The sequence below is a fragment of the Opisthorchis viverrini genome (genome assembly GCF_000715545.1).
Source record: "Opisthorchis viverrini unplaced genomic scaffold opera_v5_226, whole genome shotgun sequence".
Taxonomy (NCBI): domain Eukaryota; kingdom Metazoa; phylum Platyhelminthes; class Trematoda; order Opisthorchiida; family Opisthorchiidae; genus Opisthorchis; species Opisthorchis viverrini.
In genome coordinates this window covers 771073-790361 of record NW_008751881.1, presented here as the reverse complement: position 1 = coordinate 790361, position 19289 = coordinate 771073, and the positions used below count along the sequence as shown (strand labels likewise).

The window sequence follows — 19289 nt, the reverse complement described above, 5'->3', positions numbered from 1 at the left end:
CAGGACCTCACTACACTCTGAAAAGCGCGGGTATAGACCATCTGCGCCAGGTCGTGTTTGAGGATTGATTTCTCACCATGGATTTCCATTGTTGATGGTGGGATGGTGTCGATATTCTATTCAGGTCCCCTGCGTTCTTCCAGCAGGTTTTGAAGAAGACCAGATGAACTATTCTTTGAGGTGTTCAGCCGATCACTCAAGACGACTGTTCCATCTTGTTCACACATTGTTTCACTGACAACTGATTTCTTTCGACCCGTTGATCAAATCAGCTGAAACAGTACACGGCTGTTGACTCCAGCGAAATCCTTCTCCATCTCCTGGGGCTTCGAAATCTACCACCGTTCTGCCATTCTTCAAGCTCCCGATTATCCGGTGTTTGAGGGATCTGCGTATGCCATGAAAGTCACTGGTTGCTGGTATAACCTTTCTGGCAATAAGATCTGCTCATTTGGTTGGGTTTGATGGCTTGGATAGAGGGTTCTGAAAGCTCACAGCATAGTTTCTTTAACTCGTCCATTCATCCTTCAAGAAATCTCCACCAACTGTTCATCCAGTAGCTTTATAGCCAGTTCAGCTCGATACTCTTCAGCTACTGAAACTTGTCGAATTTGATGGACGGAGCCGCTCTCCTTTGGCACGCGTCATTCAAACGAAAATACCATGATCAAAATCAAGCTCCTTACACCAGAAGGAAGGACAATCCTTAAATGACACTCCCCATCAGTAACTGATAGCCACATGGTCCAGTCGAGTTCACGATTGTCTTATGGTAGGTGGTCTCCAAGTAACTATACGTGAGCGTTTGTATTGGAAGTTCGTACTGGCCAGGAACACAATGATCTATGCACAACTGAAGCAGTCGCTCCAAGTTATCCATACATTGAACATCGACCCCAAATTCATAGCCCTAATGCGCTTCTTCCGGACTTGTTCGTCCAACTTAGGCATCTTAAGTCCTAGAGTGAAAACGAGAGAAAAAGAGTGGGTGAGGCAGGGGACCTAGTGCTGGCCTATGTCAAGCATACTGAGGTGCCTACACCTCCAACCGCTCAATCAGACAATCTGGAAAGAAACTGACAGTACGAACGCCACTGACATCGATTAGCCGCCATTTCTTACACCGACTTCAGCTAAGCACAGGCAGGGTCACGGGGCCCACATCCTGGAAGGCGCACAACACCAACAACATACAAACTCTTCGTGATCTCTTTCACGCCTTTCTGGACTTCTTGCTGACCGAAGCAGTCGGGACGGATCTGTCGGGGCGTTTGCCAGTAAAACGACCTGTATTGATCTAATTGAGCCAGACAACCACACAGCGCAAAAATGACCGTTTACTGGGATGCACTCCAGCAAGGAGCTTTCAGCTTCGGAGCTGAATGCAACTTCCACACCGTAGTTACCACGCGCTGTTGCGTCAAGATCACCAGATACCCGAAGAGCGAAATCTGGAGAAAATTTGAGCTTGTCCAAGGCGGCTTGAGGAGCACGACCGAAGTGAGGTCTTGTTTCGCAAACACGATATTCATCAACAGATAGGGAAAGCAATGTTTCAGCAACAGATGCCTGTTTCCTAATTGGACATAGAGTATGGGTATTAAAGGCTGCAATGTGGGCTAGATATTATGTGCTTAGTATCTGCCATCCCCTTAGGAGACCCAGTCCGGAGTCAATGGTTTAATTGTCTGACCCACTTGGCTGCAGGAGGCCTGTCTGGCCCGAGGACGCACGGAGTAAGGCATTACTGTCTCACTCCTAATGCAGCTGCACATAGCGGTGCCTTTTGAGCAGCACCGGAGTCTCTGGTTTCAAAAGGGTTTCGGTCGTATTGAATAATACACCAGCCGTCACGATCAACCGTTGGGCGATCGGAGTGGTGGAAACGCCTTATTGCCTTCACACCACTAACCCAGAGGTAAGTGCGACTTTACCCTGCGACTTCACAAACCGCTTCGTATTACGAATACTCGCTTTTCTTCGTCGAGCTGTTCTCCATTGGCCTCCCTGGCATGGTCGAATCTTTCGGGACTGTGTTGAAGCCAGTATAACCCGCAGGATCATTGCAGCACAGAAGCTCGACCACAATGACAAGGTGACAGCTTAAGGTCGGGGGTCAGACGATAAGTCGATCAATCAGTGAAATCTGTGATTCCCAAAGCCACACACGCACACACACCACGGGGTGACAGAACTGAATGTACAAAATGGGTTTAGTCAGAGATTTGATGAATATGGAACATTCGGATCGCTCAAAAAATCGTGACAAAAAAACGACAGCGGTACAAAGAATGGCAAATTCGACTGCGCACGGGAAAAAAAACACGTCGATGATCTCTGTAAAACACAATTCGCATAAAGGTACAATAAGTGTACGAAAAGCAAACAAGATTCAGCCAATTCCCAGGGGCGATTTGGGACGGAAAGATTGAAAACGGGTTATCTGAAGTGAGTTCGCAGAGCTGACCTCCGTTCGTTAAACGAGACCAAACGTCCCAGACAATGGGAAATCAGCTAAAAACAATATAACGGAAATGTTTGATGTGGAGCTGAATGAGGATGCAGAGGTAACTAACAGAAAAGCATATACCAGAACAACAAAACGTTCGATGCTGGTTTAGGTTTCATGAAGACTGATCAAACCTGAAGATTAATTAAGCAAAACCACTATTTACAGCAGTCACCGGAGTTCTAAACAAAAAAGTAAGTGTTCGCCTGTCCCTAGGAACAGTAACGGGGGCCAGATGATTCAAGTGGCTAGAGCGCGGAATTACTGACCGGGAGGTCCGTGGTTCGAACCCGACCTCTGCCTCTCGACTTCCTCCTGTCTAGGCTCGGGCAACCTGAGAGTACCCCAGTCCTCGTGCTTCCTTTGGGTAGCATGGAAGCTAGGCACCGAAAGGGTGTTATTAGAGTAACAGTAACACAGTAACACATGAGTACGTAACTGCCGTGTAGTCACGTACATTTTGTCGGGAACATCATAAAATAGGTAAAACCATTTTGTGGCAATCGATTTCTGAGGTGCGCACGTCTCCGAACACACTCGAGCAATCTAGGTACAGGCTGATAGCAAGGACAGCCTAAAGCCATATTCCGCAGTGTTTTCAACCAAGCACGCAGCCATGAGAACGTAAGCCGGGATGGCGGATAGCGTCGACAAAAACCGGACTAGCCGAAAACCGCCTCGACGAGTAAATAGGCCCACTTACAATGTCATAGAATATGTATGGCGGCAACGAACCAATCCACCTCTGGAGCTAGGTGGAGTCGTGTTCACTGTTAACCACAATCACCTGAATCCGGAATTTGGAATCACTTGCATTTAAAACATCTGTTCCATCATTGGATTGCACAACACCGGTTTAACGTACGGAACGTGTCACTATCACCACCACGACATTGACAGCAGATGGCAAGGAAGAGCACTCAATTGGGAACCGGACAGAGTATATACAGTAGCTTCTTTTTTATTTAGAATAACTCAGGAGGCCACATGCATCAAGGACTATCAACCATCCTAACTTAGACTAGGAAAAACAACTGCTGTTCTCCGTTGTTTTCTACAGTCACCTCAGCTTGGATGTTAGTCATCACATTCACGAACGTCGTCGTGTACAGTTGGCTAAATGCTGTAAACTTCTGTCCACGCCACAAGTTGTTCTCGGTGAGTGTCCTTGAAACATAAATACAATACGCTCTGCTAAGGAAGCACCTTCGGATAAAATGTATCGCCGATGAGAGAGTTCCTTCGTGGGAGAGGCGATTACACCAGGGCCTTCTTGAAAAGTTAGTAAACTTCAGTTGAACTCCGGGTTTCCTGATAGGCATTTCTTTGTGCGTAGTAAATTGCGGACGGTTCAGGTACTCCAGATTATAATGAACCGGCGATCGCGACATACAAGCGCAATACGTTAGTACCACCTAATGGTCCTCCAGTCCTATTCGTCTAAGTCACCCCCCAACGATACATTCAGTGACGTTGAGCTAAAATTGAGTGAGAACCACCTACATTCCAGCTTCATTTACTTCAATCCGTATCGCGAGGTTTTTAACATACGGCGTTATGAGCGTATCCTGGACTAAATTATCTATCAAGTTAAGTCACTTCTAAGAGTCCCCTGATAGTGTGCCAGCAGAAATTATGGCATCGGTCACCTACTGAGTCAGCAGTTGCATTTCTCCACCAGGGAAAAGCGATGGGAATTCCCCACAACCAAAGTTGTTTCCTCGAAAGGAGTGTTTGCTCATGAAAGGAGTGGAGTGCTGATCGTCACCAGCCAGTCACTTACAAAAAATATAAGAATGAGGAAAATATAAGCCCCCAATAATCCCCTGCCAGTGAAAAGCAGCCACTAGTATTTCAGGCGATTGAAGATATTCGAGGATGTCATGATGTGAACGGTGATGAGCAGAGCACACTTTCTGGGACTGTTCATTTTTGCGAATTCATCACAAATTTATACGAGACTAGACAAGAGTCGTACGCGCGGTTAGATGCATTCACGCACACAAATGTAAAAAAGGACAGGGCAAAAAGATCGAGGGGTCGCGGTGATAAGCGGATTACGTCACAATTAAGCTCATAGGTCCGCACATGTTCAAAAGAAGCGCAAGATTTCCCGAGCAGATTTCTGGAAGCCCCCGTCAGATTCCGATAGTCTCTGCAGCTATCTAAACCGTACTAAAAGTGACATATTCGATGGTACCCGGTATGTGGATTGGAAGATACTGTCTGTGACATCAGCAGTTTCAGTCAAATACTGGGTACGAAGAGAAGCTGTAACAACCGTAGGCTATCGGCATCAATATCACAAGTGGAGAAAACATCGGCGCTAAAGAAGGTCTGACCGACGTATCGCCTTCAGTAAATCCGATGCAGGTTATTACAAAGCTAGCTCACATGTGGCCTGAAGCGAAGAAAACAAGGACCTTATTAATTTTACCTCACGTAACATGCATAAGACAGGAAACGCGAACATATCAAGCAACTTACCATCATAAGGAACGTCGGGTTCAGATAAGCGGGTCATAGGACCAGCTAATCAGCTTTAACCTGTTTCCGACTTTTGGCGATGGCAGCGCTTCGTTTTGCTTTCAGCTTCTTTTCCATCTCCTGTTTTTTCAGCTCTTGAGCGAGTTTATAGGCACAAAACGCACCGAGCATGAACAGTGGGGTCAGGATCATCAATACGGTGCCGAAGAAACCCCACGGATCTTTAGCAACATAGACCGTGAACTGCGGACAGCGAAACGAGGGATAAATAGCGATTATCTACATGCATGTGTATCATATACTGAACACAAAAGCAAAAGCAGTACGCATCAACAATCGAACGAAAACAATAGGAGGAAAAGTTGAAATCTGAAAGCGTTTACACACGGGATTACGACAAAACAGTAGCACGTGTTCGCCATTAGGCGCGATTCCTAGGCGACGATCCTAGCCAAGTACCACCCCTGTCTTTTGGAGTCCAGTCGGGAAGCTGACAAGAACCGACAGAGGAAAGTCAATGTGTGGGACACCAAGTCAGTCTGACCGTTTCGATATCATCTTCATCCTTCGCTCGGTTCTGCAAAAGTAGCACGCCGTAGACGCCGTTGGAAACCATCTTCAATACATTTTCTCATTTTCATCTTCATCCTTCGCTCGGTTCTGCAAAATTAGCACGCCGTAGACGCCGTTGGAAACTATCTTCATTACATTTTCTCATCAGTATATACGACATCGGCATTATTCACCAACTGCTGTCTATTAGGAATATTCTTCCGTATAAAAATACCGTCACTACAAGTTCTCTGAGTGTATCAGCTCCTAGATCCAGTACAAACACAAGCGGCTGTGATTTGGTCGTTATTCGTTTGTGGGAGGCAGCCTGATGCGATGGCAGGCAAAAGGACTGCCGCATTTCACGATGCAACAAAGATGAGTAATCGAGAGTTTCTATTTCGTGGACCGAGATTGCTCACTGGTTAGAGCGCGAATGTATTGACTGGAAGGTCCGTGGTTCGAAGCCAACCTCTGCATCTCGACTTCTTCTGTCTGGGCCTAGGCAACCGGGTAGTATCCCAGCCACCATACTTCCTTCAGGTAGCATAAGAGCTAGGCACCGAAAGGGTGTTGCAGTTGAGCGATAAGATCCCGTTAAGAGTGACAAGAAATAACTACTCGGTGGAGTAAATTCAATGTTCCGATGGGTGACATAGCAGTAATGACCATGCACTGTTAGATACAGATGGAGCCTGCTTATCAAAGCGATCTAAGATGAATTGCTATGGGGCACTGGAGCAGAGGTCACAAATTTAGCCTACTGCTACTACACTTGTGCACCTGCACAGACGTTGTCACGGTTAAACAACGTGAGTAGAATTATCATACCTTTAAGGCCATGTAGGCGAACCAGCCTTTCCAGTCCTCAGGTGGATCACCCAAATCCAGCGAATCCAGGGAAGGGGTTTGTTTTACATTTTCGGTCGGAAGAGAATCCATCTAAATAGAAGAGGAATACAATCAAACAAAGCCGATGGACGGGTGAAGTCAACATTTCTGACCACAATAAGCTGTAACTACCAACTACCCCATACGTAGCAGCCCAAAGACCTTGCTGAACTGGAGTACAACAAGCCACAACCACAGATACCAGGCGAATTTATTATGTGATACTGCATACACACCAGTAGACTGACTCAGCCCCACTTAGCGACTGTTCGGCACAAAACGATAACTAGCCAGGAATTCTGCTCTTATCAGAGCACAGCACCAGTGCACAATTACTTTCGCAAGGGTCGTCTGAACTCTGGTTAGCTGATCTGAGGCAACCGCTACGAACAAGACGCGGAAGACGTGCCTCGTCAGTGTAGATTACCGAACGTTTCGGACGAAGGCAAATTAACCGCCCTGTTTGTCCCAATCGATAAACAGCAAACTAGCCTAATGCAGTGAACAACCTGAATAATTTTAAGTCAAACAGGTTCGCTTTCTGTAGCCTAAGACCCAAGAGCAAAACTGCGACTGAGAAAGTTATCAGCCACAATCGGCTGTAAACCACTGTGTAAAACAGGTGTTCCGATTAAGACAGCTGCGTTCACTGATACCGGTGGAAATAGGGAATATGAAGATTATGAACTGAGAACGAAACCTGCGGTGCACATGCCATTCGGTGTGTGGCTAGGTCGCACCCACCAGTGCAGTAGACCACCAATGGAACCATCATTATCACTCACCACTGTGTTGTAGTGATCCTGCGGGCTATTCTGGCTGCAACTCAGGTCCCGAAGGTTTAACATCCAGGAAGGTCAACAGGGTGCAGCCAAACGAATATAATCGAGTCCTCGCACTGCGAGTATTCGTACGAAACGTTCTGTAGGTAACCACTACTGTCCTTTGGGTTATTAGCGTGAAGACATTAAGGTGTTGCCACCAGGCGACCAGCATGTCCGTATTTATGGAAGCAGTGATGCTGCCTTCCCCTGACGAAGGACGGACCTAAAAACTACACACTCCGATCGCCCAACGGTTGATCGTGACCGCCGGCCCATTATTCAATACAGTCGAAATACTTCAAAAGCCAAAGTCCGGTGCTGCTCAAAAGGCACCGCTATGTGCAGCTGCATTAGGAGTGAGACAGTAATGCCTTACTCCGTGCGTCCTCGGGACAGATATGTCAGATACGGCAGTGAAGCATCGGTGCTGAACACTGATGTCATGCTGTCGATGATGATGGGATAGGCCTCCTGCAGCCAAATGAGTCAGAAAATTAAGTCATTGGCTCAGGGCTGGGTCTCCCAAGATTGCCCTGACAACCGCTGCCTCGTGGTTCAGACTTTCGAGTCAGATGTTAGGGACAGGGTCCCCGAACAAAACTCTACATCGTCCCCATTCATTGGGGAAAAACTGGGTAAATGGAGCACTGTCCTCAAATGTGGAGGCTTTCCGACTTTCTGACCCTATACGAGTGACTGCCAATGCAATTGAGCGAAACCCAGTTTCTTCTGAAGTGAGACCAAATCAGAGCATAAAAGGCCACCTGAAGGATTGCGAAGTGAAAGAAATTCCATCAACCCACCGATTACTCATAGCTTGAGTGTCTAGATGAATAGGTGCATACCTCACGGAGCTCAAGATAGCTCAGTAGTTAAGGCACCAGTTGACAGAAAGTTCGCGGTTCAAACGCGACCTCAGCATCTCGACTGCTCCTGTTTAGACTTTGGCAACCTGGTAGTATTACAGCTCTCGTGACTCCTTCTGTTGGCATGGCAGCTAGGTACCGAAAGGGTGCTGCAGCTGAACGATTCGATTCCATCTGCATACCTCGTAATTGAAAGCCATGAACAGTGAACTGGAAGATTCAAACACTAGTGTGACAGATCCTAGTGCACAACATGCAAACACTCAGAAAAAAGTGCTGAAATATAAACGTTTATTTACACTGATGAAGGTGAGAAAACGGTGAACTATGAATATCTTGAGGAAGCATCAAGTGGTTTGCGAGTGGCAGGTACAAAAAACTTAGCAGCCGCAACCTCATCAGAAGGAAGAAAGGTAGTTCGGCCAAAGGCACCTTTGTTAAAAAGCCGTAAAATGTGGTATGCTGCTCTTCTGAAATCAGGTCGAGGTGTGGAACTGGAACACATATTCAAGTCATCTAACGATTCCACCTCACAAGCTTCCCACCAACGTGATCTGGGAATCGGACGTTGCGACCCACTTCCAGAAGCGAAAAATGAGTTTCGGGCACAAACCCGAGAAAGCAGCTCGACTATGTTATCTGTCGGACCGGGCAACTCGAGGACTGACACGTACTCTGTCTTTTTACGATGATTCCACCAGAATAATAGATAATCCACGAGGAGTTCTGCAAAAGATTACAAAAAGTATATTAGAACCAACTGAATCCCAATGGTGGAAACATTAACACGATCCCGTACACAGACTAAGTAGCCGCATCAGCCTCGTAAAACCAGATTTGCAGCGATTTGTGTCAGCAAAGCCAGGAAGATTTAACAGGAATAAGGATTCAGCCTTAAACTCTGAGTACATGGCCTGTGGCTGCCGATTACGAACAGTTAAGATGCAAAACTGATCCTCTCACAGGAGTCACCTCATTCAGTAGTCTTCGGCTGGTTACTTGAGTGAAATGGTGGTTGAGACTAGAGGAAACACCTTCGGCCGCCTGAATAGTTTGAGGACGGACTTCGTTTTTCCGTCAAAAACAGTAAACACAGAGTAGGATGTGGACAAAATTGGTCTAAAACACAAGTCAATCAAATGGCGGAGGCATATATGGTACAAGTCACTTTGACCTGCAAATTGATGAGCTTTTGGGGTCGGTTGTCGTAGTCAAATTGCAAGTGATTCAGCTGTTTTGAGCGCACCTTGAGGAACGATGTGCTCGGCAAGCCTTGACCATAGCCATCGCACCATTGCTCAATTATGCGGCTTTACATGTAGTCAGCCGGCGCGTAAGGATGTCAGCTCTAGCGAATGTTTGCAGTCTGATCAGTAGCCCAGTGGTTTTACTTTATAATTCGGTCGTTTCAGAAAGAATTTCACTGGACAGCCATTTTCCACCACGGCTTTTGGGATAAAGATCAATTCGCAATTCGGTATGTCGTCAGTACACGTCCCGTGAAATCTGCCGGCCAGAAGCCTGATCGGGTTTCGTCTGTATTTCATAAATTTAACTACATATAACTGTACATACGCTTCGAGCAGAGCTTTTTAGTCCTTAAGTTCCGTTTAGGGAGTCTAGGGTAAGCAAAGGCGCCTACGGGGGCGATTTACATATACCCATTGAGGACTGAGCCGATACATCCTCGCCGTCAAAAGTACTGGACCTCTAAAAACGCCACTCATCCCTCGATGATGAGTGCTCACCGTGCTGAAGCAGCTCACCAAGTACACATCATTTCTAAACTGGAAACATTGTGTTCCCAGGGACGATGAGATCGCGCGCATTGGCAAGTTAGTTTGAAACCATCACTTGAAAATTCTGCGCAAAGAAATTCAAGTTTAAGTTCATCAACCTATCGAGGGCATCCAGAACTTAGAGCATGCAGTGCTAAAACAACACATAGGTATCCGCGTGTTTTAGGCACGGACGGGTTCTATCGACAATAAATCAGACAACCTTGACAACGCTATTAATAACGAAATTCAAACACTGCGGAGATGAGGAAACGCTGTCGAACTCCACTTCAAAAAGGGAAAGTGATGGTCTCTAGCCACAAGCCCAGATTTATTCGGGTTACTAAATCCACCTGATATTCCGCTTGTAGATGGAAAGTCTCATAAATATTGTGACCAAAGCAACCTTGGAAGTTGAATGCGACAGAATAGCTGGTCTTCTTCAACAGTGGTCACAATAACCGACATATCCAAGCCCTAAGCAGAAATTATCACGTTCTTTACGGGTCGATTGTTCCATGATAGGGTGGGTAGAGTATAATAGCTACAGACTGTTAGCCGAAACGTCAATCGGGTCAATACTATGCCGTGAGTCCTTTCCGAATCCGGCGATGATGGTAGCGACGCCATAGTCAATCAGTATTTCTTTCAAAGTTCACGTGTTACCTCCACAGCATGGCTTTTTTGTACACTGGTGCTTTGAATAGTGCTGATAATAATTCATCCGATGGAGGCGTGAGAACCGATTGGCGAGGTTACTTTTCGTTAAACAAGGGGAGCCCATTGTCCGCAAACAATGAAAGGTGACACAAAGACAAAGGGAATAAAATGAAACTCAAGTTGAATTGAGATAGCCATTGACCCAGCCTCATAACAAGTAGAAAGAAAATAAGTTAGAGAAGACAGAGATGACAAGGTTCTCGGAGAAAGATAAGATCACTTCTGTGACGTGAAGCTTTAACTTGTTAGGGTGACTGGATAAGCAAGGATGTCTTGCCCGAATGAAAGACGTAGGCAGAGACAGGAAAAGCAGACACCGATTAATAATGTTGGGGGTGGCAACGGCAGAATAGGGCAAGAAACGCTATATCCCGACGGTGGGAAAGCGTTTTCAGATTGTTACTCAATGAAAGAGTATTGCTAAATGGGATTAAGGAGAGAAATATAGGAGGTAACCGCACTCCAAACATGGAAGCGGTGCTCTCGGATGGAGGGAATTATCATTTTGAACATGGATGAATTAGTTGCGTGCCTTCCCAGATGCTCGCACCACCGGAAACTTGATGTATGAGGATTAGGAGGATGAAGGTCAGGTAACGGGAATCTCACCAAAAGATTGAAGTCGAGAATGGTATTACAAAGGGATATGGGCATATGGAAGGACTGGAAAAGATTGAAAGTTGCTGACTTCCAAACAACCCTGGTCCAGCATGATGGAAAAGTCAGTATTCAAGAAAGTAATGACCTGTGCTGTGTCCAACCAGAGCCCGAAAGTCGCGGAGCGATGGTAGCAGCAGGACAACAAGAAGTGCATGGTTGCGTCCTTTCTAAAGGAATACAAGACGTAAGCGATGAGGAGTGGGGAAGAACGCAGACCCTCGGGGAACCCTAACGCTGGTTTTCCAGGTCTGAGAGATAATACCATCCATTCGTAATTGCAAAGAACGGGTATACAGGAAACTTTCAACCCAAGTGATCAATTCTGAAGTTTGCCCGTATATGGGAATTTCGACACTAAAATGCACACTCCAAACCCAGTCAGACATCTTCGGTAAATTCAGGGCGACCACATTCGTTTCACCAAGAGAGTCCAGAAAGGAAGATCAAACGTTCAACATGTAGGCCAACACATCGCTAATACAACGGTGGTATGTGACCCAAGAGAACGTTACCTTCAAGACCACAGATTTGCATGGTGAAAATCAATTAAAGGACTTTGGACAAGATGGGTGTGATGGAGATTGGCGAGTGTTTGTTTGAGTTAGCGCAAGAGTCACATTTCGGTATACGAACGACCAATGAGCTGAAGTGAAAACACCAATGTATAAGGAAAAACGAAGGAGCTTTGAAATGATTGGCTCAAGTTTGGGGCATAATTAGAGAGAACACAATGGAGAGAATTTCATCAGCACAGGTCTGAGAGATAATACCATCCATTCGTAATTGCAAAGAACGGGTATACAGGAAACTTTCAACCCAAGTGATCAATTCTGAAGTTTGCCCGTATATGGGAATTTCGACACTAAAATGCACACTCCAAACCCAGTCAGACATCTTCGGTAAATTCAGGGCGACCACATTCGTTTCACCAAGAGAGTCCAGAAAGGAAGATCAAACGTTCAACATGTAGGCCAACACATCGCTAATACAACGGTGGTATGTGACCCAAGAGAACGTTACCTTCAAGACCACAGATTTGCATGGTGAAAATCAATTAAAGGACTTTGGACAAGATGGGTGTGATGGAGATTGGCGAGTGTTTGTTTGAGTTAGCGCAAGAGTCACATTTCGGTATACGAACGACCAATGAGCTGAAGTGAAAACACCAATGTATAAGGAAAAACGAAGGAGCTTTGAAATGATTGGCTCAAGTTTGGGGCATAATTAGAGAGAACACAATGGAGAGAATTTCATCAGCAACCAGGTAGTGAGTTTGCGTTTTTTTTTTTTGAAAAAAGCGAACACAGCTCATAGTAATAAGCGGCAAGGGCGACTAGAAGGGGTCGGTGAAGCGACAGGCGCGGAAAGTGGAGCAAAGAAGCCTGTTTTCTCTAACGACAGAGAATTAGGGAATCTAGATGAATTGATTACGGAAGAGAACGACGGGCAACTGCTTTAGTATAGACTGACTTCTGGATTACATCTCGTGCAATAAAAATATCTCCAACTCTGTCGATCATAGGCAAGCAGGTAGACAGCGCGTGCCAGGGACTATCTGCACCTACGCATGATTAAACCGTTCGGACGGTGACTCCTCGCCGGGTTTGAAAAATGTATGGATTAACGTGTGCTGCTAGCAGGAACCAAAAGATTCTCCAAAAGACAAGACCCCCAAGAATCGTTGCCAAAAATTGATGCATGACATTCCAATCAGCGGAATAACATCATCAGAATATAGGACGAGGGGAAATTGAACCTTGAAAGAGAAAGCGAGTGGGACAAGGCAATGATCCAAAGCGCCAAGAAAGACAAGAAAATACAGCATAATTGACAGATACTTAGCGGAAAGGAGATCAAAAGTTTCCGCATCATAACAGTCGCGGTCAGGAGCTCGTGTTGGGAAGTAGACGGGTAAGGAGAGCAATTTGGTGATGGAAAAGGATTCGATCTCACGGCTCATAGGAGCTGTGGGGAAAGGAAAAGAGAGTCGTTCACTATTGTGGACAATGAAGTAGTCGAGTGTAAATTTCCACAGTGGCGTCGGGCTAAAGTATTTTCGATGACTGGCGTTCAATAAGAAGAGGATGTACCACCACACAGCAAGAATACCTGAGGTATCGGGTGGAGGTCAAATGCAAACCAAAATCGTCAAAAATCGTCAACACAATAAATTACCCCAGGAAGATGAGAAACGCATAGGGAAGCATATGTACAAGTGCACATCCCAACATTAAGCGGAAGCAATATTGTGGACAATGAAGTAGTCGAGTGTAAATTTCCACAGTGGCGTCGGGCTAAAGTATTTTCGATGACTGGCGTTCAATAAGAAGAGGATGTACCACCACACAGCAAGAATACCTGAGGTATCGGGTGGAGGTCAAATGCAAACCAAAATCGTCAAAAATCGTCAACACAATAAATCACCCCAGGAAGATGAGAAACGCATAGGGAAGCATATGTACAAGTGCACATCCCAACATTAAAGCGGAAGCAATGGAAAGGTGCATAAAGTGATCATCCCCAATATGAACTTGGTCAGTCCTTCTGGGAGGAAGGACGTCATTAAGGAAGGTACGTCGAAATCCTGTTTTCATGTGGCAAAAGAATGGACATTGAGTCAGACATTTAATTTTTTATATGTTCCACATTTTATCATACATCATATCACCATATAGTAAGACTGTTGATTAGGCGGTTCTTGATTCATCGTAAATGTCCCAGGTCCACCATTAAAACAACACGGTTTCTACATATACTATGCAAAACACCATAAATCATATTGTTACTTGTTTGATCCTGTTTAAAGTACTAGCCTCAGACAGTAAAAGTGGGATGCTACTAGGGAAACGAACGCCGAATTGGTCTGCAGAATCTCATTCCGCGATTTCTTCTTGGCCCTAAAACCAGTTTGTTTTGCGTTCCGTTCACTGCTTCGTTATATTTTGGGCTATTTAATTGGCCGCCATCAGATTTATCGCCTAGAAAACATTCAAAATCATCAGAAAACAAAATCAGTGTTTACACTGATGCTACACTGTCGACACTGCCCGACTGAAGTGCTTATGGCGCAACCAAATACACGTTTTCTTGATACCTCGTTGCGAACTCGTTTTCTCGCAAACATACAACAGCACAGCCCTTAGTATGGCCTCTGATATGCCTACGACCAAGCGGACTTTTTGATAAGCCACTGTCGGTCTATTGGTCAATTGTCGCACGCCTGTATTCGAACTCAACCCAACAGTAGGAAGATTGGTTTTCAATCCGTCGTCATGTACGCCAACAAGTACATTAACTACATTGACTAGATTGATCATTTGTAAACTGTTTGGCCTAACAGGGTCGCAAGTATTTCTGGAGGTAGTGAAATAAAGTGCACAGCTATATGTTGGTTCATAACTCTATGCAAATTCACGGCAAATACTCACGTATATTTCGCCGATTCGCACTTTCCAGCGAATAATGGACTTACCCTGACTAACCAGACCCCAATCAACGGCACCGCAAACACATAAGCTCAGCTGCTCCGACAAACTTCGGATTTTCGGTTCCAGAATGCCTGGCGTATCTAACATCACAATGCGAAAGTCTGAAGACTGGACCGAATCATCCAACCATTCCAACCGATTTGAAACGGTGCCTGGAGCCCCACGACTTATCACAACTGGTTGCCCAACAGAACGGGTCTGACCAGCCATTCGTCCCACACGCGCCGCTCCACCAGGTCCGCCACGACCAACAGATCTCAATGCGTTGATAAGCGTGCTTTTTCCACTGTTTGGAATGCCGACAGCCATAGTAGAGATGGTGGATTGCGATGATGATTCTGCAGACTGCAATGACTGGTTACCATCAAATTCATTGTTAGACGTTGTTGGGATGGCCACAGTTTGAGCCAGCTGCGGTAGGCTAGAAAAACCATGAAGTTGACAAAGGCATAAAAGTACAAAAGGTGCAGATAATCTCAAACATACAAAGTGCGTCCTCTGGGGCTGAAGGTGTAAGAAAGTCTGCATAACCAGACCCCTCTACTACGGACGCACGGTTGTTGGTGTCCCTCTGAAGCATGACTCTTTTAAATACGCTCATATTTACCTGCTGGGCCCCAAACAATCGGCCGAAACTACCATCGGTTCTCAATACACCCAATGCTTAGAGCGCAAATTTACTGGTCGGAAGGTCCGTGTTTCGAACCCGACCTATGCCTCTCGACTTCCCCTGTCTAGGCTTGGCCAACCAGCCCTCATGCTTCCTTCGGGTGGCATGGCAGCTAGGCACTGAAAGGGTGTTACAGCTGAACGATTATTATGATTAGTACACTCAAACAAGCTGGAGCAACCATACATAGGCGCCCAAAACCGACTTTCCAGAATGAACACCACTGAACCGGTCCAAGTACAACGGGCAAGAACAGCCATCGAATTCATGTGTCCCAACTGTAACTATTATGAAATATCTATGTTCCATAAAGCCGAGGCGGTAAGGAGGACTATTGCTTACTTCAAAGTGATCAGAAGGTGCTAAGACAACATATCGAGCGCGTTTTAAAAGAAACTGAAGACTACCACGGAGTAACTTTGAAATCTCTGAGTCCTGTCTTTGTTCTCCAGTATTCCTCAAGTCTTGAAACGAAGCTTGAGTGGTTCACAATTACGAACGCGACACAGCCCAAGGCATAAGACGAAAGCTTCATGGTTTCAATAAAACCCAGGCTTTACATTGCGCTCATGTGGGCCTGAGCACCCTCGCATTTGCACAGATTATATCTCCCCTCTAGTTGCACGGCATCTGTGCACCAAGAGAGTAATACAACTAGAATAACTATGAGGAGAATTTCACAAAATGAGTGAAACTTCCATCTGAGAAGAACCAGTCAAAGAACCAAGTAACCATGTGGTGTGGCTTCGTTATTGAGGGGTGAGTGGCGTTGTGTCCGGTCTAAGTGAGAGCTGCGCGCTCATGGTCGAACGGTTAAGTGTTCAACCAGTGACCAGAAGGTGATGAGTTCGCACCGCGTTTTGTTAGGTGCGCACTGCTTATTACTCCCAATAAGGATGAAACAGTTTTACACTGCTTCCCGGCCTTTCGCGTAATCTGTGCACCAAGAGAGTAATACAACTAGAATAACTATGAGGAGAATTTCACAAAATGAGTGAAACTTCCATCTGAGAAGAACCAGTCAAAGAACCAAGTAACCATGTGGTGTGGCTTCGTTATTGAGGGGTGAGTGGCGTTGTGTCCGGTCTAAGTGAGAGCTGCGCGCTCATGGTCGAACGGTTAAGTGTTCAACCAGTGACCAGAAGGTGATGAGTTCGCACCGCGTTTTGTTAGGTGCGCACTGCTTATTACTCCCAATAAGGATGAAACAGTTTTACACTGCTTCCCGGCTCTTTCGCGTAGATAAGCGTCACTGAAAGGACGAAGTCTCTATCAAAAATTACCAAATCTCCTCACGATCACCAATGTACGGTTAGACTGTGTAAGTAATTGGGTCATTCATACTTACCTACCTCCTAAGTACACGTCTAAGCAGTTGTGTCTGGCGCTCCGGGCAGTTTAACTGAGTGAAGTAAATTTCAGCTAGATTGTGATTGAGGGTCGTTGAATGTTTGAATATCTCCGCGCGGAAGGCGTTCACATCAGTAACCTCCTCTGCTAGGTCTACCTTGTTCAGCAGCAAAATGTGCGGACGAATCTGTTCAAGAAAAAGAAAAATGCAGAAGCGACTTAAATTACGTCAACAACCAGAATAACAGCAAAACTTGTAAAGAACGCGTTTAGCACGATAAAAATAAAAACAGGCGAACAGATTCGTTTGAGCTCAAGATGGCTCAGTGATTACTTACTGATCGCAAGATCTGTGTTTCGAACCAACCTCAGCATCTCGACTCCTCGTGTCTGAGCTTGGAGAACTTGGCATTATCTCAGCCATCGTGCTTCTTCAGTTGCCATGGCAACAGACCGGCACATCGAGCCTTGGATTAACATCACGAGTCCGAAAAGGCCATCCATCCTTCCCAGAAAGCTGCTCAGGCGGGTAGGGCCGACTTGTTCACTCCGTAGCTTACTCTGCTAGGCCACCCGCTCGGCTTGAAAGGTTGCACGGATTACTGGTCAGAAATGGCCGCAAATGTTGATGATTATTCTCAACTCTTCCGGATGGTCCATCAGCTGTAGGCCAGGTTAACGAAATCATCGGAAGGGACTTTACCTTACCGTGATGTGACGGCCTGCGTCTCCATCACCTCATTGAGCCATATTAGGGGGTTTCCGTGCGACGCTAAGTCTCACATTAGGTTGGTCAATGGTCAGAGGTCTGGACATTACTTCCTGGCCCTCAAGCTGAGGATTAGGAACATATGTGGCGACTTGTTTTTTTAAAAAATGCCCTGGTATTCCCCCCCCCCCCCTCCAACACCGCTGCCTTGCTATCAGGCTTCTGAGCCACGGGGTACTACGGACGCATCCGTTTCGTCCCATTCAAGAACCCCATCAATAACACGGCCCTCATCATCAAGGGAGGGGACCTAGTGCTGGCCTATGTCAAGCATACTGAGGTGCCTACACCTCCAACCGCTCAATCAGACAATCTAGGAAAAAACTGACAGCACGAACGCCACTGACATCGATTAGCCGCCATTTCTTGCAACGTCTCCAGCCAAGCACAGACGGGGTCAAGGGAACTTCATCCTGGAAGGCGCACAACACCGACAACACACAAGCTCTTCGTGATCTCTTTCGCGCCTTTCTGTCAACTCATGTGCTGTCCACCTCGCAGTTTGTGCCATCCAGAAGGAGGCACGGAGAACAACACTCATCTCGGTAGACGTTGTTTCAGCATGCGTAGCGCATGACCGAGCCATCGTAGTGGATGATGCTGGATGTTTTCCCGGATTGAGGTGCATGCAGTACAACCAAATACCCGTTTTCTAATCACCTCGTTACTAAAACGCTGACGTCATCCATTACCAGCCACGCTTCTGAGGCATCGAAAACCTGAAGACGCCTCACATCAACTACCAGCGGAAGTCATGTCTTGCACCCATGCAACAACACAGCCCTTACTGTAGCCTGGTACACACGACCCTTAAGATACAGTGAGATGCACTTTTGACGCCACGAGTGACGCAAACTAGCAAACATGATTTGAGCCTTTGAGATGCTTGCACTGACTTCATCAGACACACTTCCGTCAGAGCTAATACAACTACCGAGGTCTGTAAAGTTTTCCCCAATCTCCAGTGATTCTTCTTGAATTGTAAGGGATATGATCGCAGACGGCACGTTCTGAAGCATGACTTTGCACTTTGAAGGTACAAGGCGCATGCCAAAAGATGGAATCGTGGTCAGTTTATTCAACAGAGCTTGTGTTTTGCTTTGGTCTGGGTGACGTCATCTGCGTACTCCAAATCGACAAGGCTCTCACCAGCAACAATTTGAACACCGGGGTTTTGAAAACCGTCCAGTGTTATTTCATCAATGACGAAGTTGAACAAGAATGGGGAGAGTGGACATCCTCGTCTGACACCACTTTTTGTAGGAAAGCTTATCGACCTCACCATACACTCTCACCCGCCCAGAAGTATGTGAATATAGGGATCGGATTATGTTTACAAACTCCTGGGACATACCCTGTTGAGCAAGTGTAGTTAACAGAACTGATCGATCAACAGAATCGAACGCACCCTTGAAGTCAAGGAATACCAGGATTGTAGGTCGTCTGTACATATGACGTCGCTCTAACACCCGACGGAGTGTGAAGATGTGGTCAACGTAGCCTCTACCTGGTCGAAATCCCACTTGATTCTCATCAGTCAAGGCTTCGCGTGCCACCGTAAGACGACGAGAAATCAGTGACACCAGAAGCCTTGTTACAGCAGGCGTCAAACTAACACCTTTGTGGTTATTACATTCATTGAGTGTCCTTTTTGAAAATGAGCACTACTGTAGATTCACTTCAGTTTTCTGGGACGGTCTAATTCTTCCAGATAGACCCAAATAG

General features: G+C 46.0%; 2 protein-coding genes across 2 annotated transcripts; both read right to left on the bottom strand.

The window, feature by feature from the left end:
* Nucleotides 1-1133: 1133 nt before the first annotated feature.
* Nucleotides 1134-6543, bottom strand: T265_08550 (hypothetical protein; the record flags this gene model as incomplete). Its single annotated transcript, XM_009174387.1, has 3 exons — nt 1134-1297; nt 1335-1569; nt 6380-6543. The coding sequence occupies 3 exons, from the start codon at nt 6488-6490 to the stop codon at nt 1134-1136; spliced, it is 510 nt and encodes a 169-aa protein (XP_009172651.1).
* Nucleotides 6544-8446: 1903 nt separating this feature from the next.
* T265_14611 (hypothetical protein) lies at nt 8447-15417 on the bottom strand (the record flags this gene model as incomplete). Its single annotated transcript, XM_009174395.1, has 3 exons — nt 8447-8855; nt 14760-15196; nt 15383-15417. The coding sequence occupies 3 exons, from the start codon at nt 15415-15417 to the stop codon at nt 8455-8457; spliced, it is 873 nt and encodes a 290-aa protein (XP_009172659.1).
* Nucleotides 15418-19289: the final 3872 nt, after the last annotated feature.